General features: G+C 42.3%; 1 protein-coding gene and 1 pseudogene across 3 annotated transcripts in view; one reads left to right on the top strand and one right to left on the bottom strand.

Annotated features, from left to right (window-relative positions):
* The window catches only part of LOC126245358 (leucine-rich repeat-containing protein 15), a 142,756-nt gene that overhangs the window by 90,487 nt on the left and 25,877 nt on the right, over positions 1-26,392 (bottom strand). Inside the window, exons 2-3 of one of the 3 annotated variants that reach the window (XM_049948309.1) lie at positions 26,139-26,264; positions 5,702-5,900 (exon numbers count right to left, since the gene is read on the bottom strand). In XM_049948309.1, the coding sequence (XP_049804266.1) occupies positions 5,702-5,884 (183 nt within the window). In that variant the 5' untranslated portion in view covers positions 5,885-5,900; positions 26,139-26,264. Of the gene's footprint in view, positions 1-5,701; positions 5,904-26,138; positions 26,265-26,392 lie in introns of all 3 variants that reach the window. The other 2 variants (XM_049948308.1, XM_049948307.1) reach the window with 2 other exon arrangements.
* On the top strand, positions 24,334-24,451 carry LOC126206385 (5S ribosomal RNA; annotated as a pseudogene).

The following is a 26,392-nucleotide window of genomic DNA, read 5'->3' as shown; positions in this document are numbered from 1 at the left end:
GTGTCCCTAATTTGCTGCGAAGTGGCGGTGCGGTCCCCTACGGCACTGCGTAGGATCCTACGGTCTTGGCGTGCATCCGTGCGTCGCTGCGGTCCGGTCCCAGGTCGACGGGCACGTGCACCTTCCGCCGACCACTGGCGACAACATCGATGTACTGTGGAGACCTCACGCCCCACGTGTTGAGCAATTCGGCGGTACGTCCACCCGGCCTCCCGCATGCCCACTATACGCCCTCGCTCAAAGTCCGTCAACTGCACATACGGTTCACGTCCACGCTGTCGCGGCATGCTACCAGTGTTAAAGACTGCGATGGAGCTCCGTATGCCACGGCAAACTGGCTGACACTGACGGCGGCGGTGCACAAATGCTGCGCAGCTAGCGCCATTCGACGGCCAATCCCGCGGTTCCTGGTGTGTCCGCTGTGCCGTGCGTGTGATCATTGCTTGTACAGCCCTCTCGCAGTGTCCGGAGCAAGTATGGTGGGTCTGACACACCGGTGTCAATGTGTTCTTTTTTCCATTTCCAGGAGTGTAAGTGCTAATAAGATGCACATTTGTGTATAACAACGCAGCGGAGACATATGGGGAGAGACGGATTTGCATGTGACTTTCTGAGACAGTGATCTGAACGACGTTCTATTTCAGATGTGTAGTTGAATCTGTCACTTATCTATGTGGATGCACAAGACATCTGCGTATTAATGTTTACCTGAAACAGTCAAAATGGCTAGTAGATACACGTATAATCGCTTCAGATTTTCCACCTCTTGTAGAATATTTTGCACCCGTTGATGTTCAAGCCACAAGAACCGTTCTCTAAATACCAGCGCAAAATACTATGACAGGTGACGTACACTTGATGTAGAACCCTCTACGGAGCAAGCTGCGAAGAAGATAAGGTCCAAGCAGACTCATTTGTCAAGTATCTCTACGGGATAATGTTGACAGTTTACACTCATACAAAAAAAAAAATGTACCGGACAATGATAGTAGACACCCCCAGGAGACATCACGCTAATCCCCCGTAATGCCTCTCTGGAAAATGAAAAACGAACACATTGACGTAAGTGAGTAAGATCTGCCATACTTGCACTGGACGCTACGAGCGGGCGGTGCATGCGATGATCAAATGCGCAGCGCTTCGGACACACCAGGAAGCGCGTTATCGGCCGTGGAATGTTGCTAGCTGGCCAGTGGCAGCCAGTTTGCCGTGGCCTACGGAGCTCCGTCTGTGTCTGCAAGATTGTTAGCATGCTGCGACAGCGCGTACGTGAACCGTTTGTGCAAGTGATGGAGTCAGCGAGAGCGTATAGTGGGCCTGCGCGAGGCCAGGTGGATGTACCGCAGAACTGCGCAACACGTGGGGCGTGAAGTCTGAACAGTGCATCGATGTTGTCGCCAGTTGTCAGCAGAAGATGCACATGCCCGTCGACCTGGATCCGGACAGCTGAGACGCACAGATGCACCCCAAGACGGTCGCATCCTACGAAGTGCCGTACTGGACAGCACAGTCACTGCACAACAACTTAAGGACGCCATTAGCACACGAGTATCAGCGAGAACCATTCGCAACCGTCTCCATGAAGCAGAGCTACGGTCCCGCGTACCGTTAGGGCGTCTGCCGCTCACGTCGCAACATCGTTCAGTCCGCCTCCAGTGGTATAGCGATACGTGTTTATGGAAGGGCGAATGGAGACGTGTCGTCTTCAGTGATGAGAGTTGCTCCGCCTTGGTCCTAATGATGGTCGTACGCGTGTGTGGCACTGTGCAGGTGAGCGCCAAAATCAGGAGTGTATGCGACAGGGGCGGAAAGGGCCAACAGCCGGCACCGTGGTGTGGGGAGCAATACCCTACACTGGCCGTACTCCTCTGGTGATCGTCGAGGAAACATTGAACAGTGCACAGTAGATTCAAACCGTCATCCAACTCATCATGCTACCGTTCATGAACCAGCAAGGTGATGTGTTTTTCCAACAGGACAATGCACGTCCACATGTATCCCGTGCCACCCAACGAGCTCTTGAACGTGTACGTCAACTACCCTGGCCAGCAGGATCTCCTGAACTGTCCCCCATTGAGCGTGTTGGGGACTGGATGAAACGTCATCTTGCGTGGTCTGCCCGTCCGGCACGAACTCTTGTCCAACTGAGAGACTAGGTGGAAACTGCATGGCAGGCAATTCCCCAAGACTACATTCAGCACCTCTACGATCGTCTCCATGGGCGCAGTGCAGCCTGTATTGCTGCAGAAGGAGGGTATACACAGTCCTAGCGCTGACACTGTGTACGTTCTGTTGATTGTACTCACGTGGGTATGGCTCTGTCTGTGTGATCATACATTGTATACATCCTCAAGAATGTGTCAATTACATATGTCTGCTCAAAACCCATCAGATAATATTATAAACATTTGTGAAATAAACTTTGGCATTTTGTTTTAAAAAAACAAGTGATAGAGAATACTTAGCTTCCTATATCACTCTCTTTTTCCCACGCCTCCTATCATTATGGCTAATATTAGGTGATGATATTCTAGTTCTTGTATTTCTTAGATTAATAATTCAGTCTTGAGAGAGCTGATGTTTTTATTTAATATTATCATGATTCCTTGTCTCAACATCGATTTTGAAATATTTTTCGAGGTTTTGTGATAGTGAGCAACGAGTTAAGCTGGACAGTGCTAATACGGTGATATCTTTGACTGACCATTACAGTAGCATTAGATGGATATCACATGGTCAATAATAGAACCTGTATATATTCTAAACTTGTTACACGAAGTCTGATGTGTTAAAAAGGATCACTGCATTGCAAAGCCTATACAGCCATTGAAATATCAATTCAGTCACGTATCATCCTGTTAGAGCAAATCAGCAAACACTGATTACGCCTGTTTCTTCCTCAGCTCTCGTTCAAATGGTTCAAATGGCTCTGAGCACTATGCGACATAGCTTCTGAGGTCATCAGTCGCCTAGAACTTAGAACTAATTAAACCTAACTAACCTAAAGACATCACACACATCCATGCTCGAGGCAGGATTCGAACCTGCGACCGTAGCGGTCGCTCGGTTCCAGACTGTAGCGCCTAGAACTGCACGGCCATTCCGGCCGGCTCAGCTCTCGTCATTAAGATAATTTCACATTCTCCTCTTGATAGTAATTAAATAATTAACTTTTAACCTTTTTTAAGTGAAAGAGGAATTAAAAGTCCCACATATTTTCTGCAGGATTAAGATCATTTTGTTTAATGGACCAAATGAAGTGCCATGGGAAGCTCGAATTTTCATCAAACCAGAAACGTGTGCATGCAGCTATGTGAACACGGCTTTTATTACCTGGGAAGATGGAACTGTCCACAGCATACTCCTCATGAAGATACTGAGGAAAGGTCACCGAGAATGCTGAAGTATACATTCTGGCTCTTCATGGTTAACGAAATGAGTTCTGACATTCTGTCACGTATTCGAATCAAACCGCGTTGCTGCACTGATTCCTTAAAGGCAAGGTCATATACACTGTTGTGCAAAGACATCATGACTACCTGTTTAATAGCATATTATTCCACTTTTCAAGCACAGTAGGACAGAGATTCTACTTGGTATGCATTCTACAAGTCTTTTACAGAAGTATGTGATATCAGATGTCTACCTACAGGCAATTCCTACAAATTACGGGATGGTGGTTCATGGGCAGGCAAATGGCGCCCGATATGTTTTTCAATGGCTACATATCAGGCAATTTTGTTGGCCAAGACATCGATGGGAGTTCACTATAATGCCACTCAAACCACCGCAGCACGATTCTGACCTTGCAACACGGACAGTTATCCTGTTGGAAGATCTCACCGCCAAAGGGGGAGACTTCAAGCATGAAGCGATGCTGGTGGTCCGCAGTAATGTTCACGTAGCTCACTGCTGTCGTGATGCTTTCTGTTAGCACCACATGTCCCATGGAAACCCAACTCTTATACCTCACAGCGTAATTTTGCCCTTACTGACCTGCATGTGTGGCACGGTGCTTGTTTCGTGCAGCCATTCGCGTGGATGACGGCGTGTAAGTCATATATGACGCTGTGGTTGGATCAACACAGGACCACGTAGGTCAAGTGATGTGGAGTTCTCTGCTCAACAATGTCCTCTGAACGGTGTGCTCCGAAACACTTGTGCTTGCAGCAGCATTGTACTTCGTCGTCAGATCTGCCACAGACCGCTTCTTATCCTGGATTACACAGTGGGGGATCCTCTGATCAGTTTTGTGATGAGAAATGGTCATCCAGTACCATACGGCCTATTCGTTATTTCACCGTCCTTCAACCATTTTCCATACTTGCTCACGACAGTAGTACGCCAACAGGCGACCAGCATCACTGTTTCAGAGATTCTCGTTTGCAGCCGCAGCGCCAGAAGAGTGTCCCCTTTGTCAAAGCTGCTTACGTCAGTGGAGTTCTGCATTTGCAGCCCATATCTTCTCTATAATGACTGCCGATTCGTCTCCTTCCACTTACACTCTTTTGTTACTGCATTACGTGCCCGCAAAAGCACTAGGAGGCATTCGACCTTGCTGTGGGCAGTGATAATAATGTTTTGGCTCATGAGTGTACACACCACTTCACTGTCATGATTTACGTCAGAGTTGGACAGTCACACAACCTCCAGGTACCGGTTCTGCTCCATTTACAACACTCCAGAGCGATCATTGTGGTATTTTAAGGGCGTGCCTAATATTTTTTCCCGTTAGTTTATTTGCCTCTTTACCGCCTCTGTCATCAACCGTCTGTATAGGCGAAGTGGCTAACGTACGCCTGTGTGGTGGAGCTCGACTCGGAGATAAGCTGGTTGGAATCCTGGTGGAAGAGAATTTGCACTACCAGTGTCTGGCCGGCAAGGGAAGGTGAGGTGGTAATGTAAGGTTCCTGCTCACCAGTTTTGTGTCAATGTCATGAATTAAATTCCAGTGCAATTCTGCAGCGTCTGAAAGTTAAGCTACATGCACCGCTGATGGTGTTTCGTTCGCGTTGGATGGGGACGTTAAGCTCGACGGTTCTATTTCCGAGGAATAGGCTTTGTGGCGGTTGCATCATCTCCCTTCCCTTCAACCATAACATCAGAAACACAGTTCTAAATTCTACAAGTTCTCATATGAACGACATAGGTACACACTTGACTCTTCGTATCAGCTCGAAAGGAGTCCGTCCCCCGTAGCTGAGTGGTGAGCGCGACAGAATGTCAATCCTAAGGGCTCGGGTTCAATTCCCGGCTGGGTCGGCGATTTCCTACGCTCGGGGACTGAGTGTTGCGTTGTCCTAATCTTCATCATTTCATCCCCATCGACGCGCTAGTCGCCGAAGTGGCATCAAATCGAAAGACTTGCACCCGGCGAACGGTCTACCCGACGGCAGGCCCTAGTCACAGGACAGTTTTTAGCTCGAAGGGAGGCAATGGTATACCATCTCCACTAGGGCTTCGCCTAGAACGGTGATGAAGGATATCTGCATCTACTTCCCCGCGTAATTGACTACTCCGACATTGATCTCTGTCGTGTTCCGATATCGTGAGGGTTATCCAGCCTCGGATAGGGTTGTTGCAACTGAATGTGGTCAGCCTACTCACGCTTTATGGCTATGTAATTGTTATAATTGCTCATTGATATATTATAACCAGTTCTGAATGGTTCCATACTGTGTGGAAACTGCGCGTGGCTTACATTTGGGTCGAGGCCTTCCGGTATGGCGGTGAGCGACTGCGACGAGCAGTCGACGCGGGCGCCGTCCGGCGGGTGGCAGCTGCACTCTGAGGGACACGAGTAGGCCGCCGCTGGGCCCACTAGAGCCAGCAGCAGCAGCAGCGGCCCCGCGGCCACCGTCCTCTCTGCCAGGCGAGACCGCATGCTCGCCGTCACTCTGCTCCTGAAACAAAGGTGCGACACTCTCAAAATGGTATTGCCTTGGGCAAAACAATTCTCTCCTCTTATACCCAGTCATGTTTCACTGAAATTACAGCATCATCAGTGTTTTTTAATTTTCTGTCTATTAAACAACAAGAACAATTGCCTTTACTTTCTGTACATATACAGGTTGCCCAGGACGTAAGGTCAGTATTCAGTGATATGACAGGAAAGATCATTCGAAGCAAAGAAGTATAGTAAACGTGCACTCTTAAAATACCCGAACATACCTTAAGAGCAGAGAACATTTCATCTTTGGTACTGTGAAATGTACCTCTTCTACTGCAAGATCATTGCTTTCCATTTTTGAGGGATGGCACTATTGAGCAAAACAATAAAAAATAGTCCAGTAAACAAGGGTTCCAACGTGCATACCCTGTGATAAATGGATTGTCAGACCATGATGCACAACTGATTAACTTACAAAACCTAACAGGATGTACAGTTTGGAAACCATTAAGTAAAAGTGTCGCTCAACTTGGTATCTATAGAGCACTTCAGAGAAAGCTTAAGAAATGTTAATTGGGGAGATGAGCCAAATGCTAATGATATATGCAACATATTTCTTGATAAATTTCTATCCCTTTTTGAACATTGCTTCCCAAAGAAAATTACTAAATGTAATATCATAAACTTTTCAAAGAAACCTTGGATTACTACAGGTATTAAAGTGTCTTCAGAATGAAAAAGAAAACTGTATGAGACAGCAAGAACTAGTAAAGATTCAGAAGTAGTTTTACACTATAAATATTATTGTAACATACTGAGAAAAGTAGTAAGGAAATCAAGAAATATGTTTTTTAGAGAAGAAATTAACAACGCCAGCAATAAAATCAAATCAATATGGAATGTTGTTAGAAGGCAGACAGGAAAAGTAACCACTGGAGTAGGTAGTATTACTATTAAAGAGAACGAGACCATCCTAACGAACAGTACACAAGTAGCTAATGTATCTACCATTTCTTAAGTGTAGGAGAAAAAATTGGTGAGAACAGTTCAAAAGAAAAAACCAGGGAGTACATGGAGGAGTCTGTTTTCAAAAAATTTAGTCAGATTAAGTTTCTCCTAACAACCTCTTGTGAAATAAGTAAAATTATTAAATCTTTGAAAAATAAATGTTCTGTTGGAGTAGATGACATCTCTAATAAGATATTAAAACAATGTGGAGCATTGACAGCTGATGTTCTGTGTCACATATGTAATGCATCGCTAACTCAAGGTATTTTCCAAGACAGGCTAAAATATGCCATTGTCAGGCCTTTCTACAAAAAGGGGGACACTTCAGATGTCAATAATTACCGGCCAGTATCCTTGCTTACAGCATTTTCAAAAATCTTTGAGGAAGCAATGGTATATCTAGTAAATCACAGTTTGGATTTCAAAAATGCTGTTTCACTGAGACTGCAATATGCAATTTGAATGTGCACATAATAGAGTCTTTAAATAGTAAAATGTCACCAACAGGAATTTTCTGTGACTTGTCCAAAGCATTTCGTGGTGTGAACCATGACATTATGTTACATAAATTACAATTAAATGGTATAAACGGAATAGCATATGAGTGATTTAAGTCATACCTACAGAATCTGAAGCAAAAAGTTTTCTTATATGGGTCACGTGATTTAAATAAGTTTGCCACTTCATCTAACTGGGGTAAAATTACATTAGGTGTTCCACAGGGTTCAATCATGGGTGCCCTTCTGTTCTTGATACATGTGAACGACCTCCCTTGCTATCTGAAACAGGAAGCTGAACTGGCACTGTTTGCTGATGATACAAGCATCATTATTAATCCAGTAAAATAGACTCCAATTGAAAATAATACAAATAAACCTGGCCAGAAAAACCTCTTGCGGATTCTATCGTATTTCTTAATGAATTCTAAATGTCTGGCCTCAGGTGTGTCATGGAATTTCTGTAGAACGTCTAAGCGCATATGTTTAGGAATCACTGGTAGCCACCTCTTTCGAAACGGATCAAAGTTTTTCCTGCAAAGTAATCCATTAACTACCTGAAACTGTCCTTTCACATCCTCTGACCGATTTAAGGCAAGCATAATTTGAAATATCTTTGCGTCCTTCTTCTGCTCAGCAGAGAGATCCTGGATTGCAGCGAGACAGTCACTATCTTCATCAAAGTCTTGATGGTCTTACACAGCGTTCTTGAGAGACATCTTGGTGTTTTCTTCCAATTTTATATACTATGATAATTTCATACTCTTAAAGACATAGTGCCCACCTGGCGAGTCATCCTGTTGGATCCTTAAGACATGTCAAAGAACAAAGTGAATGATGGTCTGTAACAACTTTGAATGGCCTTTGATAGAGATACTGTCGAAATCTGCACATGGCCTAGATCACAGGAAGACATTCTCTTTCTGTTGTTGAGTAGTTTCTCTCAGCTTTTGTAAGTGTCCTGGAAGCATAGGCTGTAACCTTCTCTTTTCCATCCGAAATTTTCACCAGGACACCACCGATCCCCTACTAGCTGACATCTGTGTGTAGTTCTGTAGGTTCTCTCTCATCATACAGACCAAGAACAGGATCAGACTTCAGAGCTTTTCGCAGCACATCGAAAGAATCTTGTTGAGCACCACACCAGATAAATTTAGCATCAGCTTTTAACAACTCTTGGAGTGGCCTGGCTTTGATACAGAAGTCTTTGATAAAACAACGGTAATAACAACATAATCCGAGGAAGCTTCTCACATCTCTCATACTTTTAGGAATAGGAAATTCCTTCATAGATCTCACCTTTTCTGGGTCTGGCCGCACATCTTCGTTTAACACAAGGTGTCCAAGTATTTTGATTTCGTTTGCTCCAAAGAGACACTTTATTGGATTAAGTTTCAGTCCGTCTCGTTGGAGACACTTAAGAACGGCCCTCAGTCTTTTTATAAGTTCATCAAATGTCTCTGAGAGCACTATAATGTCATCTAAATAACAAAGACACATCGTCCACTTCAGGTGCCTTAGAAGATTATTCATAATCTGTTCAAAAGTTGCTGGTGCATTACACAAACCAAACGGCATTACCTTAAACTCATACAGGCCCTCAGGGGTGATAAATGTAGTTTTCTCACGATCAGCCTCATCTACTTCAATTTGCCAGTATCCCGAGTACATGTCCATGGTTGAGAAAAACTTAGCTCCCTTCAGACAATTTAGTGAATCGTCAATTCGTGAAAGAGAATAAACGTCCTTTTTAGTTTTCTTATAAGCTTCCTGTAATCAACGCAACTGCCATCCTTCTTCCTGACGAGGACCACTGGTGACGACCATGGGCTCTGCGAAGGCTGAATGTGACATTCTTTATCATTTTCTCTACCTCGTTGCGAATTATTCGACGTTCCGTTGCTGACACACGGTATGATCTCTGGCTTATTGGTTGATGGTCTCCAGTGCTGTGTAATTAAAGGTTAAAAGTCTTTTAGAATCAGGATTTGGTCAAGTGATCGAAAACGCTTTGTTTTTCGCTGAAGCTCTGGAGACGTCACAGACTGGGAGTCAGACGAAGCTATACATGTGTTACAGGAGTGTTAGTCGAAGTCACTAGGCTTTTCTGTACTTTTCCTGCAAATAGTTTAGCTATTTAGTGATGGAAAATGCTTTTACAACTTTTAATTAACAATAGAAAGGAATTTTTTGAACGCGGATAGTGGAAACCTTACGAACACTGATGCGTTTATCCTCCACTCATTTAGAGCGGCGATATGTGCAAGGACGGTCATTCTTTTCCTTGTTACCTGCAACATCATTAAACCCGTTCAAAACGAAGGAATTGTGTAATTTTGGCAAATGGGCCCGTATCTTATACAAGTACGACCCAAGGCACAATAAAGTTATTCTCGGCAAATCTTAGTGCTGATTTCCGCTATACGAGATACACAGGAGAGAGACTGCCAGCACCACGTGCTCCGTGGCGCAACGAGTAGCGCATGTGACTACAGATACGAAAAAGCACAGATTTGAATCCTGGAAGAATCGTAAATTTTTAAAATTTTTACACGAAATATGAAAACAGCGTTAGCAAGAACTCATTGTAGCAGTTGTTTCGGTGGTGGAATGTAATGTATGTAGCTTCACGTTAATCTTAGTCTGAGAACTGCACGACACAGGGTAGATGCATCTACTTTGCCTACTTTGCTTTTTGCTTACAAACAATTACTTTTTTTTTTTTTAGCGTTGCTAGTACTGAAGATATCGCCATACTCCCCCAGTACGACGAGTTGTAGGACGATGAGGTTTTGTTTGTGGAGAGATATAAAGCGTGTACAATGTGAGGTAATGGGCGAGTTGTGGCGCTCTGGAAATATTCTAAGTTCAGAGTTGGCGGCTACCGCTCGGGCCGCTAGGCAAGCCGCGGCTCATTAGCAACGGCGTGATGCCGCACCACGGCCGAACCACTTTGTCCACCGGCCGCGTGGCTGGGAATTCTATAGTGACGCTCAGTCGGTGAAGGAGACACACCGGGAGTGCCAAAGATGGCGGACTTTGTGAAACCTTAATGGCAGTCATTTCACAGTTCGTATAGAAATCAATAGTAGCCAGATGAATCGTGGTACCTCAAAAAGAAACATGTACATTACTATTATTTGCACGACGATTCTGATGGTGTAATCAGATTTTCAATATCTTTATTAGTTTAAAGTTTAGTATCTGACGGTGAATTATACAAGTAAAATCCAGTAATGAATTTCCAAAATATAAACGCTTCATCGGATTTTGTTGATCGCCGTATCTTTAGAAAGCTATTAGTGTGAACCTAATTTGGTATGAATTACAGGAGTTATTGGAGGTCAAAGTGGCCGATTACTATCGATCGCGTCAGGCCATAAGTACTCCACAGTTACACGAAAAAAAAAAAAAAAAACGGTAGCAGCATGCTTATAAATATATTTATTCATCTATGTCTTTGTTTATATCCGATATATACTATTCATGAAGAAATTGGTTAAATATTTACTCTGTTTTAGAAAGCACAGAGACATTAGGCTACTGGCCTACCCTTTGTTCTATTCCTTTTATATATGTTTATTTAGTTTGTTTATCTATCTGATAATGTGTGTGAGAGCGTGCTTATGGTCCAGCCGTAGGAATATTTATTTAATGTCTAGTTATTTAAATGTAACTCCAGTATTTCGTATGTGTTTAAATATGTTTGTGAGTGTACGTTGGATTGAAGACATGGCGCGAGCGCTCTAGCCAATCACAGCGCTCGTGATTGGGAAGACTGGATGGAAGTTCGGGAGACCAGGACACGAGGTAGTTCTGGAGAGTACCACACAGGACACGGGAGAAATGCTGGACGCGACGGCGCGAGGGGCGCACGGTCGCGGGAAAGACTTGGAGAGTGTGGAGCAGTTCGCGCGTGGTCGCGGCAGATAGAAATATTTCTTAGTGCTGACTTGTCCAATTGTGAGATTTCCGTGGCTTCTACAGTGAAGGCGAGGTGTGCGTTTAGAAGCGAATAACTCGCGAGCTATGTTGTTGTTCATAACTAATTACGTGTAGCAGGAATCTGTTGCTTCACTGTTGTTTTATTTAATTGCTCGGCCATCGATACCAGTACGTGTTTTGCAGAAATATACAACATTCTCAAAAGTACTTCTACTATCGTACTCATCATTTAAAGTCGTTAAGATAGTACTTGCAGATTTTACTTAATTGTAATCTTCCATTTATAAATTTATATGTTACTTTCATAATTCGCAACTGCCGAGTGATAGAAACCTTCGACCATTCGGTTCATGTGTGTATTCTAATTGTATACTGTAGGCACAGCAGTATTTGGCCTGTAATGCGGCAACTACGTATCCCAACCCGTAGACAACGAAACCAGCCAAAACTTTTAATATTGCAACTCTGAGTCGGAGGGAACGTAGTTAAGGACCACCTCATTCCATTTCATTTATGTTTTTGAAAGCACGCAACAACATGCCAGTAGCATAAACGTGAGGACTGTACCATTTGTGAGTGTAAACAAACGTCAGTGTCTGAAACAGACTTAACTTCAGCTTATGTAAAACAATGAAACTTCGAAAGCTCAAACAACAAGAATCCTAGTTGCACGGTAGGTGAACGTAAAGAAAACATTGTTTCTAATTAAGTAAAAGTATCTGATCATAGTAAATAGAAAATGTCTTTTTCAACGTGACGTGTGTTAACAACTATTGCAAATGTAAGCGTATGTTAACCTCAAGGAAAATACAATAATACTCTCTTTCTAATCGGTGTGCTTAAGTACTGCAATAGTGATTTGGTTTTCATATGGAAGGAATGTGGATTTGTTTTATGAACAAACTAAAATAGCCGGCCGGAGTGGCCGAGCGGTTCTAGGCGCTTCAGTCTGGAACCGCGCGACCGTTACGGTCGCAGGTTCGAAGCCTGCCTCGGGCATGGATGTGTGTGATGTCCTTAGGTTGGTTAGGTTTAAGTAGTTCTAAGTTCTAGGGGACTATGACCTCAGATGTTAAGTCCCATAGTGCTCAGAGCCATTTGAACCATTTTGAAACTAAAATATTATTGCAGGCAGATTCGAATCAGTAAATGGTTTTCACCTTTTAATATTCGACAGTCCACCCCTCTACCAACTGAGCTAAAAGTGATGTGCAAGGAAGCAGGTATAACGATAATTATTACTAAGAGTTTAATTTCATCGACTGACGCTATCCTTCTTTGTAACAGTGGGAACGCGTATGTCGGAGGTAAATTAAGTTAACTTCAGAGTGCAAGACATTTTTAATTAAACAAGGCAAACTGGGTATCGACGTGATGGCATTTTACCGGTGCAGTGCAACCAACTTATACTCTCCTTCTCATTCTATGAAACACTTAAAAACAATTTTTCAAGAGTTTTATGGATGTATTTGAAGAGTGTGGTACTACACAGCATTTACAATCCAATTTCCCAAACGTAAATTCCGAAACGAGACACCACGGTGAATTAGCTTTATGACAATAGGAGCAACAAGCTAGCCAGTGACGTCACAGGCATCACAAGACTCGAATGGAGCGTTTTAGCTGGCTTTCAAATTATTTCAATTTCATTTCCGTTTTTAGAAAAGAATACTGAAATTCAAGAAGGAAGAAAGCGTGTTATGAATATAAAATGACGTAATTAGCTATTTAAGACGATTTCCAGAAAACCGTCAAATACCCTATTCTTTCACATACTTACGACCTGCGTATGTTCCAGTACTAGTTGTGTCACTATGGTACAATTGTGCCCAGGCTTGTTTTCCTCTATATTCAGTTTCCGACACTTAATATTAGTCGGTGGTAGAGAATTGTTTCTACACTTACCCCAGTCACTAGTTCCAGCCGTTGATGCTCTTCGCACTTCGTTTTTGCTGGCAGGCTCCCTCACAGCTTGCTACTGACCTCACTACAGCAGTTTGGAAATTAGTTCCCAAATTTCCCGTCCATAGCGCCACTTGTCGTTGGTATTAACTTATATTATTTATCATTAGGTTTTTATGTATTACTTACTACTCTGCTTATTCGCACTTACATTTTAGTTTATGCCTTATGACAACTGTAGATGTGTAAGTGTTTGTTTTATTATTTTATCCTACACTTGGCTTCACCCTGAGACCAACGTTAAGATATGCGCATCATTAGTTGATTAGTTGCGGTTCTGGCATGATGTTTACCCTTGGTATTTGGCTTCTTTATTAAATTTTTGTAAGTATTTACGAGCTCCTTTTAATTAATGTATTCATTAGTGTATTACTTATTGCCTTTGTATATTTTTGGGATCATAACTGTACGCCGTATGCGTCTTTTTGTTGTCATTCGCAAATAATGTGATAGTTATAACTATGTACCATATTTTATCTTTAGCTTTTAAAAATCTTTAAACTTTTCTTTCTTGATTTTAATAATCCTATCCAAATTCTACTTATTTGTGGTATATTTTTCTGTAAAGCCTTCTGAAGAAGGGCACTAAATGCCTGAAACCTGCTAACAAAACAAAATTCCTTGTATGCAACTGGTTGCTGATAATTCCGATATATTAAGATAATTTGGACAAATAACTTTCATTTACAACAAATTTGAACAAATTACTCATATCACTGACATAAGTACCACGTGTTCACTTCCTTCTAGTACATATACGATTTTGATTTTTGGGAAACTTATGGTCTGTTGCCCTTATTGCTATACTGCTGTGTAATTTCTCCAAATTCCATTTAAAACTACTTCAGACAGTATATCAACATAGAAGAGAGAAAATTTTCTGCAAAAGAAGTCAAAATACATTTTTGTGAAGACAAAATTTACACTGGTACTTTAATGTTTGTAAAAATTCTTTGTTTAATATAAGTAATTTGGACGCTGTTGGCCATTTTTAAAGTTTATACTAACATTTTGTACAATGCTACAGATCATATTCCGGTACACAGTTTTAATTTCTCGCAGTTATTCAACACAGAAAAGGCTATGTTTAAAGTAAGAGAAACCATTCCAAAAGAAAGGAGGGTAGGAGTTTAACGTCCCAGCGAGAGAGAGGTCGGTTCAGATGAAGTGCTTGTTCGTAACTAGCATGGCTGGGGAAAGGAGTAGTTCGTTTGCCTTGTTTGAGAACAGTAACAAAGTACCTGACAGGTAGTTGTTTACAGGACAGGTACGACACCAACAACTGCTCAGAGCAAGACTCTGGTCACACCTTGTGCCCTGTGCACAGCTGTCATATCGTTCTGCTACCTCAGCTGCCGGGAACCAGTCAGATGCGGACGAAATTTAGCGATTTGCAACATGACTATTCTACTTTATTCTTATACGCTTTGTTTTTCAGTGTGGTACTGTTTTCGCGGAAGAGTGACGTTGATCGTGAAATAGATTAGGAAAATGATGAGACTATTATGATCCTGCAGAGGGAACTCAATACTGCGCGTTACCAGGGAACGTACTCAGTAGGAACCGCACAGTTGCTGCTACCCGAGCCGTATCATCCATTCGCGTTACGGCGAACCGACAACATTACCTCCCATCCCCTTCTTGCGTGCTCAAATTCAGTCTCTATGTTAATCCGATCCAGCTATAACGTTAGCTGCTTTAGTGGAATCATGGGAAATCTAAACCTGTTTTGCCGCAGGCGACTTGAAACCTTAGCTTCTAAGTTTAGTATCTTAGCACTGCACCGTCTCACGAGATAGGTAACAAGAACATTTCACAGGAAACCTCTTACGAGATTGTTGCCCTCGCTGACAACATTCAGTACAGATGTATACTACGAAAACAATGCAACAATGAAACGTTTTTCTGTCAATAGACAGAACATAAGCAATTTCAGTGTGGACGTCTCGAATTAAGGCAAGCGACGGTATGACAACAATTAAGCAGTATACTTTTGAAAAGTTCTTTACATAAATGTGACTCACGTAGTATCAGTTCGGCAATATTTTGTCGTTAGAAGGGCGACAGTGTCTGTTTCACAACAGCAAGCAAATAACCTTAACTACAATTAAGTCAGCTTCATAACAGTCATACGTAACACACATCCAACAGATTGTTGTCATCTGAGATGATGTCAGGCACCATGCACTAGTATCAAGTTCTTCAGAAGATTTATTTCTGTGAAATGAAGAATGAGAGAAAACTGTAGATAAGATAGGCGGTGATGATCGTATGGCTTTGTTGGCCGGGAGGCCCCATGCGGGGAAGTTCGGCCGCCGTATTGCAAGTCCTTTTTAGTTGACGCCACTTCGGCGACTTGCGAGTCAATGATGATGAAATGATGATGAACACACAACACCCAGTCATCACGAGGCAGAGAAAAATCCCTGACCCCGCCGGGAATCGAACCCGGGACCCCGTGCGCAGGAAGCGAGAACGCTACCGCAAGACCACGAGCTGCGGACAAGATAGGCGGTGTGCCAACGACACACAATGACACAAATAGCTCATCTAAATCCACGCAAATCTCAGCATTCACGTTTGCACATCGTATCAATCCCAGTAATGGAACCAGAAATTTGCTGTCTTCTAGTAAGTTGCGAACGATAGCGAAAATCCGCTATTTAGGAAGTATCTTCCCACAAGAGATAAGCATCCCCCCCCCCTCTCCCCTTCAAACTAATGGAAAATATGTAGTTCTGCAGATAGCAGGAAAAGAGTAATCTCACTGTTTCCGGAACAACGTTATCCGTGCAGCTAGATTTTTATAGCAAACGAGGTTTCCCAATTTCCGTTCTTTCCCTAAGTCATCGAGGACACATGACTAGATGATGCCTTTGACACGGCCGATATTTTCTCCGCGACTTTTTCATGTGAATAAGAGCTATGTTAAACTCTTACTTTTCTTTTGTGCTCGATTTTTCTACCTCATGGCTTTGAAAGTTGCCTGTTCATTCGCAATTTCATCTTTACCTACTATATTTTGGTTTTAGTAGACCGCTACCGTCATCTCTGCAATATCCTTTCTTCCAGGAGTGCTAGCTCTGCAAGGGTCGCAGGAGAGCTTCTGTGAAGTTTGGAAGGTAGGAGACGAGGTACTGGCGGAAGTAAAGCTGTCAGGACGGGGTGTAAGTCGTGCTTGGGTAACTCAGATGGTGGAACACTTGCCCTTGAAAGGCAAAGGTCCCGTGTTCGAGTCTCGGTCCAGCACATAGTTTTAATCTGTCAGGGAGTTTCATATCAGCGCACACTCCGCTGCAGAGTGAAAATCTCATTTTGGAGATCTCTGTAATACTTTGGTTACCTCGACTGTACTCAGCTTCGACTAATGCGAATAAGCTCTTTGAGCAATGTATTTGCATGTCCGCTGAGATACTTTCGCGTCTTGAGAAGGCCAGTTTCTCTTTTAACCAATGGAAAGCCTTTGCGGTTTAGGAACGACGAAGTAGCCTTATTTGAAAGACCTTCCGCCATTCTATTCCTCTCTGTGCTTGTTCTAGTGCTGTACGGTGTCCTGTGCTGGTTTGAGAGAATCCTGGTCTGGACGGAAGACTAGTTTTGTCTGGTGTCGATCTGACCTGTTTTCGAAGTGCTTCATGAATGAAGAAACTGGGTGAAACTATTTGAATTGGCTGCCGTTATGAAGCTTAGGGGAATTAGATAGGTAATCTTGGAATTTTTTTTGCTAAATTACTGCACAGTGTATTCGCTATTGCTTTGCGATCAGGCGTGCGGCAGTATTCATCCACGTGGCGAAATGGAGATCCACAGGTTGCTGAATTTTAATTAACTGGAAGCTGACAACGGTGACGATACTGTCCTTTCAATTTGTCGTGCTGTAAAGTCGAAGTTATCACTCTAGCCTGAATTTTAAGAGATGCTATCTTATTAAAAGTTGTATAATGAGAACTTAGCATCCGTTTGCTCATTGTGAAATCGTGTTTGTCTTGCTTTGAGGACGAATTTGGGTTCTTAAATTAATTCCATAGTTTTGATAATATGAAGGCAGATATTAATAAGCTTCTCTCTGAATTATTTCTGCATAAACTCCTGTTTTTTTTTTTTTTTTTTTTTTTTTATATGATACGGTGCCCTGTTGCTACGGGGTCATGTGCCTTCAACATGTTGATTACAATTATTACCCTTGAAGACACTGATATGTCAGAGGTTATTCACTAAAGTAAGGTTGCAAGTGCACAACCTCACAAATCATATTTTCTTTTTGTTGGAGGTTAGATTTCAGAAGCTGAAAGATAGGTTAAGGCTAGAGTTCCTGCTTTGCGTGGTCAAATGGTTCAAATGGCCCCTAGAACCTAGAACTACTTAAATCTAACTAACCTAAGGACATCACACACATCCCTGCCCGAGGCAGGCTTAGAAGCTGCAACCATAGCGGTCCCGCGGTTCCAGGCTGTAGCGCCTAGAACCACTCGGCCACTCCGGCCGGCTGTTGCGTGGTCACTAAATGTGTTACAGAGAAAACTGTGCACCTTACTGAGATGTTATATGGAAATCTTGTTGATAATTTACGTGTTAATTTTTGATGATGCAGCCGGCCACTGTGGCCGAGCGGTTCTAGGCGCTTCAGTCCGGAACCGCGTGACTGCTACGGTCGAAGGTTCGAATCCTGCCTCGGGCATGGATGTGTGTGATGTCCTTAGGTTAGTTAGGTTTAAGTAAGGGACTGATGACCTCAGATGTTAAGTCCCATAGTGCTCAGAGCTATTTGAAGCATTTTTTTTTTTTGATGATGCAACACAGGGTGTTTATATATTAAGCTAGTTAGACAAAAGTAACCTTTAATTATGAAAAAGGTAAATAACTTACAGAAATGTTTAACACAGCACTGAATGCAGTATTCTTTCAAGTCTTGTTTACAAATGTTCAGTATGGCTACATTTTGTAACACGACAAATGTCCCATTTGCAATCAATTCCCTGTCAAGTCCTATGAAACAAGTCTTGATGTATGGGGACAACTGACTGTGTTATCCGTTTTCGCAGCTCGTCGACGTTTCCCGGAATCTGAGGGACAAACACACTGTCTTTAATGTAACACCGAGGAAAACCACGTACGTAGATGTCCATTTGGATTAAATCAGGTAATTGTGATGACCAGGATGTTGTTCCACCACGTACAATTCTAACTGGCACGTTCCTAAGGAGAAACGCGACAGCCTCACAATCATAACGTGGTGGCGCGACATCTTTCTCGAAAATAAATTCGGTGCCCTTATCCTGTTGTAACTGCTGCGTTAGATAGTGGTCAAGCACGTCCAGATACGATATGCCAGTTACAGCTGACTCGGCAAAAAAGGACCATAAACCTTGTTACAGCTTACAGCACAAAAAACATTTACCTTAGGCGAGTCTCGTACATGTTCGATTACGTGTCGTGGTTTCTGATCACACGAAATCCGGACGTTATACCGATTGACATTAGCGCAGGTGTGGAAGGTGGCTTCAACAATGAACATAATTTTGTTAAGAAAATCGTCTTCAGTCTGCATTTTGTTAAACATGTCTACTCAAAAATCACTTCGTTTTTCTTTCTCGCTTTCTTTCAAAGCTTGCAACAGTTCCAGTTTGTAGGATTTGAGTGACAGGTGTTACCACAATACCTTCCAATCTTAACACCACGCATTTGTAGTTCCCAACTTGCGCGTCTCTCTGATTTACCCGAACTACGAATGTAGTTCAGTTGCTGCGGAAGGAACTCCTGGTCGATCCTGACCCAACTTCCAATGTGATACACAGCCATTTTCTGTGAAACGATTGTATAAATTAATAATAGCTGGTCTCTGATATGGTGGCTTGCGATATTTAGTCTTGAATTGTCTCTGAACTGTAGTAGCGGATTTGTATTTCATGAAACTATGAACACCACCGCGCATTTTATGCACAGTTATACGACCCCACGATGACTATCGGAATAAATTATTCGACCATGCCACCTAGCGGGGACGTCGGGAACTAAGAGTGTTAGGCGGGAATAAATTCTACATTCAGTGCTGCATCAAACATTTCCGTAAGTTACGTATTTACACTTTTCACAATTAAAGTATACTTTTATGTATCTAATTTATGAACACAGTGGATTTCTTTCTTGCTTAGAGCCAATGATGTCAGAGGGGACCGCCACCTATGGGCGCACTGCTGGGTGCTATAAGCGGAAAACAAACACTTACAGTATTTAATTTTCCACGAGTTTCTTGATGAATCATTACGCACTGCTTAGGATTCAAATGATATCCATGCAAAATCCAGTTCCAGTGTGCATAAATTATATAAGTGTGTGTTTGTGTGACTATTTTGTTGACTGTTGTGGGTCAGATTTATTTCCATTTACATTCTGCGGTTTAAAGATTCGCGCTTAACGCGTAGCTTAATATTTCAGGGCTTTTCTGTTCACTGCACATGGGGGTAATTCACTTATTATATCACAAACACAACTTAGTTACAACAGACGAATGACTGGGACCGTATATTTTGGTTAAGTTTGAAAACCAAATAACACTGCACTTCATAGCAACCTTGCCATGGCGTTCTCGAAATCCTTTCAGAATGTCTTTGTCATTCCTTGTTTCTCAAGATATGACAATTCATTGACTATATGAATGAGTGGTGTCTGTTACTTCGGGCAACTCCGAAAGAAGAGACACCATGCGTTCATATAACTGAATCTCCTTAATGGACAATGAATCCACCCTCTTCAGTGCGGATGCACAAGTACGTTAAACCTCTGCATTAATCTCAAAGAATCAATCATGGAGAACTACGTGCGGATACCGCTGTGGTTAAGGTAACTGGCTGACAAGCAGGCAACCCCGGGTTCGAATCTCGGTCCGGTTCATATTTTCACTGGTCGCCGCTCATTCTGCATAAAGTCCCCGTGCAGTTGCCATAAATAGTTCCTTCCCTTTCCCTTGCTTTCTCCACCTCCACCTTCCATTAACATAATAATTCATTGACGCAAGCCGATACGCTCAAAGCCGAGCCTGAGTTCAATAACTTGTTGATTCCTACCTCACATAAAAGCCAGTTTTAAGGTGGGTTGGACGTTACTAAACCGTCAACATTTGAGTCTTCGTTATCGAGTGGTCGAACAAGGTAAATCAAGTAGGATAAAGTGGAGGCGAACCACTTCCTGCAGAACTGTATATGGAATGAATCAGCGAGTCATACCTTCTATGTTTCCGGTTACCAATACGAGAAACATTTTCGTCGCTGTCACAGAAAAGTTTCCGGAATTGTTTTAAAAACTCTGAACTGTATGAAATATCAAAATACTCACCTACAAAATATATTTTTTATAATATATTTTTATGTCCTTATGTAAAAAAACTTCTAATTTACGGTAAGTGTCGCTTTTAAGGATATTTTCCACACATTGTTCGGCTTTATTCCAGAAATTCGAGTGCTTTGATGTGTCCCATTACTGCCATTCACGACGTCAGGAATAATAAAATAATTTGCAACATGGATTCAGTAACCAGCTTAACTTCATATCATATTCCCTCATATCAGTTTCATTCTCATCAAGGAGGTTTTAATTTTTGATTGCTTACTATCACGCTTCTGTCTCGTGGGCCCCTACCACCACGGCACAGCGCGTCCCCAGGTTGCGGGTAGGGGATACGGCCTTCAGATATGAAGGGTAGCTGCGAATAAAAAAAATAAGCAGTCGCGGACAGGCGGTGGGGAGCAGGCAATGGCGTGATGAACCATCCCTGTTTCTTCTTCTCTTACTATCAAATCTATTCGTCAAGAATCAGCAACATTAATGGGCATGGGTCCCTTTGAAGTAAAATATTCCTGAGGTAAACTAGGTTCCCATTCGGATCTCCGGGCGGAACCTACTTCGAAGAGATTCAGGTCGAAAGGAACTTTCAGGTTGGGAACATTGAACGTTAAAAGTTTGAACAGGCCAGGAACATTCCAGACATTATTAGACGAATTAGATAGATACGATGTAGACATTATAGCTAATCAAGAAACTCGTTGGCAGGGGGAGGGTAGCATAAAGAGGGGTAACTATACATTTTTCTATGGAAGTACGGAAGCTCACAGTTTCGGAACAGGTTTCGCAGTATAGAGAAAAGTGCTTCACGCAATCAGAGATATAAGGTTCATTAGTGACCGACTATCAGTTATAGTGTTGTCCGGCAGGTGGAAAAGACTAGTAGTAATTAATGTACACGCACCAACTCAGGAAACTGAAGAGGTTGTTAAAGACGGCTTTTATGAAGAACTAGATCAACTGTGGGATGAGTTCTCCTCGTATGATACAAAATTAATCATAGGTGATTTCAATGCGAAGATAGGGAAGGAGGAAGCATTCCGGCCAAGAATTGGGAAAGAAAGTTTGCATAACATTTCGAATGATAATGGCACAAGGGTGGTTAATTTTGCTATTTCAAAAGGCATGATTGTTGAGAGCACATATTTCAAAAGGAAGGACATTCATAAAGCAACTTGGGTCTCTCCGGATGGACACACCCGAAACCAAATTGATCATGTTCTTGTAGATCGGAGATGGCACACTAGTATAGAAATGTTAGGACTTTCAGGAGGGCAGACTGCGATTCTGGTCATTTTCTTGTAGTTGCCAAAGTTCACCAACTGCTATCTACAGGAACATCAAGGTGTCACAATGCAGAACTTGTTAGGTTCGACACTGACAAGCTAAATGATGAAAACTTTAGAAGGAGGTACATGATAGAAATTTCAAATAGGTTTGATGCTCTCAGGACACACGAAGATCAAGACGAGTATGTAAATAAACAGTGGATAACTGTGAGGAAAAATATCAAAGAGGCAGCGAAAGTCACAATAGGTACAATTAAGAAGAACAGGAGAAAACCGTGGTTTGATGAGGAATGCAAGAAATTGGTAGAGGAAAGGAGAAAAGCGCGATTAGATTGGGATGGAATAGGAGACAGAAAACCAGAGGAGTTCTTGAACTTGAGAAGGGAAGTTGGTCGTAGGCTACGGGCAAAGAAGAGGGATTATTTGAACAATAAAATTACAAAAATGGAAACAAACAGTAAAACAAAAAAACATTAGGGAACTTTACCTAGACATAAATGGGTATAGGAAGGGGTTTAAGGCTAGGACAAATGCACTTCGAGGGAATGCTGGGGGAATACTGACAGACCCCAGTGCTATATTAAGCAAATGGAGGGCGTATTTTGAGCATCTATTAAATGTACACCAGGAAGCAGGAAATGAGCAGGCGTACGAAATACATACAGCAGAACCCCAGATACCTGAGCCAACGTTAAAGGAAGTAAGAGATGCAATCAACAAATTGAAAAACCGTAAAGCACCAGGATCAGATTGCATAACTTCAGAATTAGTTAAAAATGGGGGACAGAAATTGGTGGAAGTAGTTCACAAAGTGATAACTAAAGTATGGAACTCAGAGGTGATACCTGAAGAGTGGCAGGAGTCGATTCTGATCCCAATTTTTAATGAAGGTGACAAAATGGATTGTAGTAATTATAGAGGTATATCGATATTACCAGTATGTTCCAAAATTTTCTCGAATATTCTGCTAAGCAAGCTTACACCATATGCAGATGAAATTGTGGGGGATTACCAAGCCGGCTTTCGGAGGAACAGATCAACTATAGACCAAATATTCACCCTGCGTCAAATTTTAGAAAAGAAATGGGAATACAATAAACCAGTTCATAATCTTTTCATAGATTTTACAAAAGCATATGATTCAGTATTGCAGTCAAAATTGTACAGAATGCTTTTGGAACTTGGAATACCAAAGAAGTATGTTAGACTTATAGAAGCGAGTTTGAAAAATACAAAAGGTAGAGTATGTGTTGGGAAATTGGAGTCAGAAGAATTTATAATAAAGAACTGACTTGAGCAGGGAGATGCCCTGTCTCCGCTATTTTTTAATTTGGTCCTAGAATATATTGTACGAATGGGAACAGATAATTCAGAGGGTGTGGAGTTAAATGGAAATATTAAGATATTAGGGTATGCAGATGATCTAAACATCGTTAGCGATAGGAAACAATCTGTAACAGCAAATGCGAATGCGTTAATCAAGGCTAGTGAAGATGTAGGTCTAAGGATAAGTGAAGACAAAACTAAATACCTGGTTACTACTAGAATGCCAACAGCAGTAGATCGGGAAATGTTAAGAGTTGGAGACATGCAGTTTGAAAAAGTGAACACATTTAAGTATCTAGGCGTGGACATCACTTCAAGAAATGAGATTGAATCCGAACTGAAGAAGAGATTACGGGCGGGAAATGCATGCTACTTCTCACTGAATAGATTACTTTCATCACGGATATTGTCTAGGAATCTAAAGATTAGAATATACAAAACTATTATTCTACCAGTTACGCTGTATGGGCGTGAGACTTGGTCTCTCACTGTGCAAAATGAAAAGCCGTTTCGAGTATTTGAAAACAAAATTTTGAGGAAAATTTTCGGAACAAAAAGGGATGGCATTAGTGGAGAGTGGCGGAAACTGCATAACGAAGAGGTTCACGAACTCTATTCAAGCCCTGACATAATCAGTATTATTAAATCACGTAGGCTGCGATGGGCGGGTCACGTAGCTCGAATGGATGAGGGCAGGGCAGCGCTCAGAGTACTGGTAGGGCACCTAGAGGGAAAACGACCTGTGTGGAGACCGAGGCGTAGCTGGGAGGACAATGTGAAGGCTGATTTGAGGAGCCTAGGTATTGAAGGTGAACGGAAGGAAATAGCCCAAGACAGGGACAGATGGCGAAAATACGTTGCTGCGGTAATGGACTATCGAGTCCGGTGTGACCAGTAAGTAAGTAAGTAAGTTACTATCACGCTTACAACTTACTCAGATCGTATGTGATAGTGTGTGAGTGATGACGTATAAATTTGTATGATTTGTACCTTCAGAAATAAGATTATGCTGTTCTTCTCACTTTGAATCTATTTTTATTTACATATTGGGCATTTATTGTTTCTAGCCCTTAAGGGGGCCAACGGCCTTGCTGCAATGGTAACACTGGTTCCCGTCAGATCACCGAAGTTAACCGCTGTAGGGCTGGGCTAGCACTTGGATGGGTGACCATCCGGTCTGCCGAGCGCTGTTGGCAAGCGGGGTGCACTCAGCCCTTGTGAAGCAAACTGAGGAGCTATCTCGATTGAGTAGCGGCTCTGGTCTCGGAACCCGACATACGGCCGGGAGAGCGGTATGCTGACCACATGTCACTCCATATGAGCATCCAGTGATGCCTGTGGACTGAGGATGACAGGGAGTGCGGTCGGTACCGTTGGGTCTCCATGACCTGTTCGGACGGAGTTTAGTTCTTTAGTTTTAGTTTTTAGCCCTTATGGAAAAGCGTAAGAAACATAAATGTACCCACAAGGCTAATCCAGAAAGTTAAAATGCTTTACGAAACTGGCTGCAGTTGCTTGCAGATGGAGAATGATAATTCCAGTTGGTTGCAAACAACTATAGGGATTCAACAAGGCAGTTCCCTTTGTCCATTACCTTTTATCACTGTTACGGATGAAGTGATGAAAGAACTAAAGCAGATCAATAATAAGGACATCAATGCATTTGCACTTGCAGATGATGCAGCAGTTTGGGGTAATACAGGCGAATAAGTCCAGGAGAGGCTGTGGAACAGTATTGGCCATCTTAAAGGACAGAAACAGGCTCTCCTTCAGTAATACCTTGTTGTTGTTGTGGTCTTCAGTCCGAAGACTGGTTTGATGCAACTCTCCATGCTACTCTATCCTGTGCTAACCTCTTCATCTCCGAATAATTACTGCAACCTACATTCTTCTGAATCTGCTTGGTGTATTCATCTCTTGGCCTCACTCTACGATTTCCCCACCCCCCTCCCCCCACACACACATACACTTCCCTCCAATCCTAAACTGATGATCCCTTGATGTCTCAGAATGTGTCCTAGCAACCGATTCCTTCTTCTAGTCACGTTGTGGCACGAATTTCTTGGCTCACCAATTCTGTTCAGTAGCTGCTCATTACTTACATGACCTACCCATTTAATCTTCAGTATTCCTCTATAGCACAACATTTCAAAATCTTCTATCTCTTCTTGTCTAAACTGTTTATCTTCCATATTTCACTTCCATACATGCCTACACTCCATAGAAATATTATCAGAAAAGACTTCCTGACACTTAAATCTATACTCGATGTTAAGAGATCTCTCTTCCTTGGAAACGCTTTTCTTGTCATTGCAAGTGTATATTCTATATCCTCTCTACTTCGGCCATCATTAGTTAAATTGCTGCCCAAAAATCAAAATTCTTCTACTACTTTGTGTCTCGTTTCCAAATCTAATTTGCTCAGTATCACCTGATTTAATCTGAATACATTCCATTATCCTCTTTTTGCTTTTGTTGATGTTCACGTAATATCCCCCTTTCAAGATACCGTCCATTCCATTCATCTGCTCTTCCAAGTCCTTTGCTGTCTCTCACAGAATTGCAATGTTGTCGGCAAACCTCAGAGTTTTTACCTCTTTTGCATGGACTTCAACTCCTACTCCAAATTTTTCTTTTGGTTCCTTTATTGCTTGCTCAGCGTAAACATCAAATAACATAGTGGGTAGGTTACAACCCTGTCTCACTCCCTTCTCAACCATTGCCTCCGTTTCAAACCCTTCGATACTTATAACTGCCTTTCGTTCTCTTATTTTACCCCTGCCACGCTCAGTATTTCGAAGAGAGTGTTTGAGTTAGTATTGTCAAAAGATTTGTCTAAGCCTACCAATACTATAAATATATGTTTGCCTTTCATTAACATACCCTCTAAGACAAGTCACAGGGTCAGTATTGCCTCTCGTGTTCCTACACTTCTCTGGAATCCAAACTGGTCTTCACCGAGGTCGGTTTCTGAAATTTCTCATTGGGTTGTTCGAGTAACGGTGCTACCTACAAAGAAAAGAAAATTAATTTCACTGCTGCCTTCTGAACTGTTCTTTTTTTCCTTAAATAAATTATTTGACATAGATCACAAGGAGGGTTTTTGTGCAGCTGTCCACACGACGAAAATGTAGGTG

Source organism: Schistocerca nitens, chromosome 1, assembly GCF_023898315.1.
Source record: "Schistocerca nitens isolate TAMUIC-IGC-003100 chromosome 1, iqSchNite1.1, whole genome shotgun sequence".
Lineage (NCBI taxonomy): Eukaryota > Metazoa > Arthropoda > Insecta > Orthoptera > Acrididae > Schistocerca > Schistocerca nitens.
The sequence above is the reverse complement of the archived record's forward strand: the minus strand, read 5'-3'. Positions and strand labels throughout refer to the sequence as shown.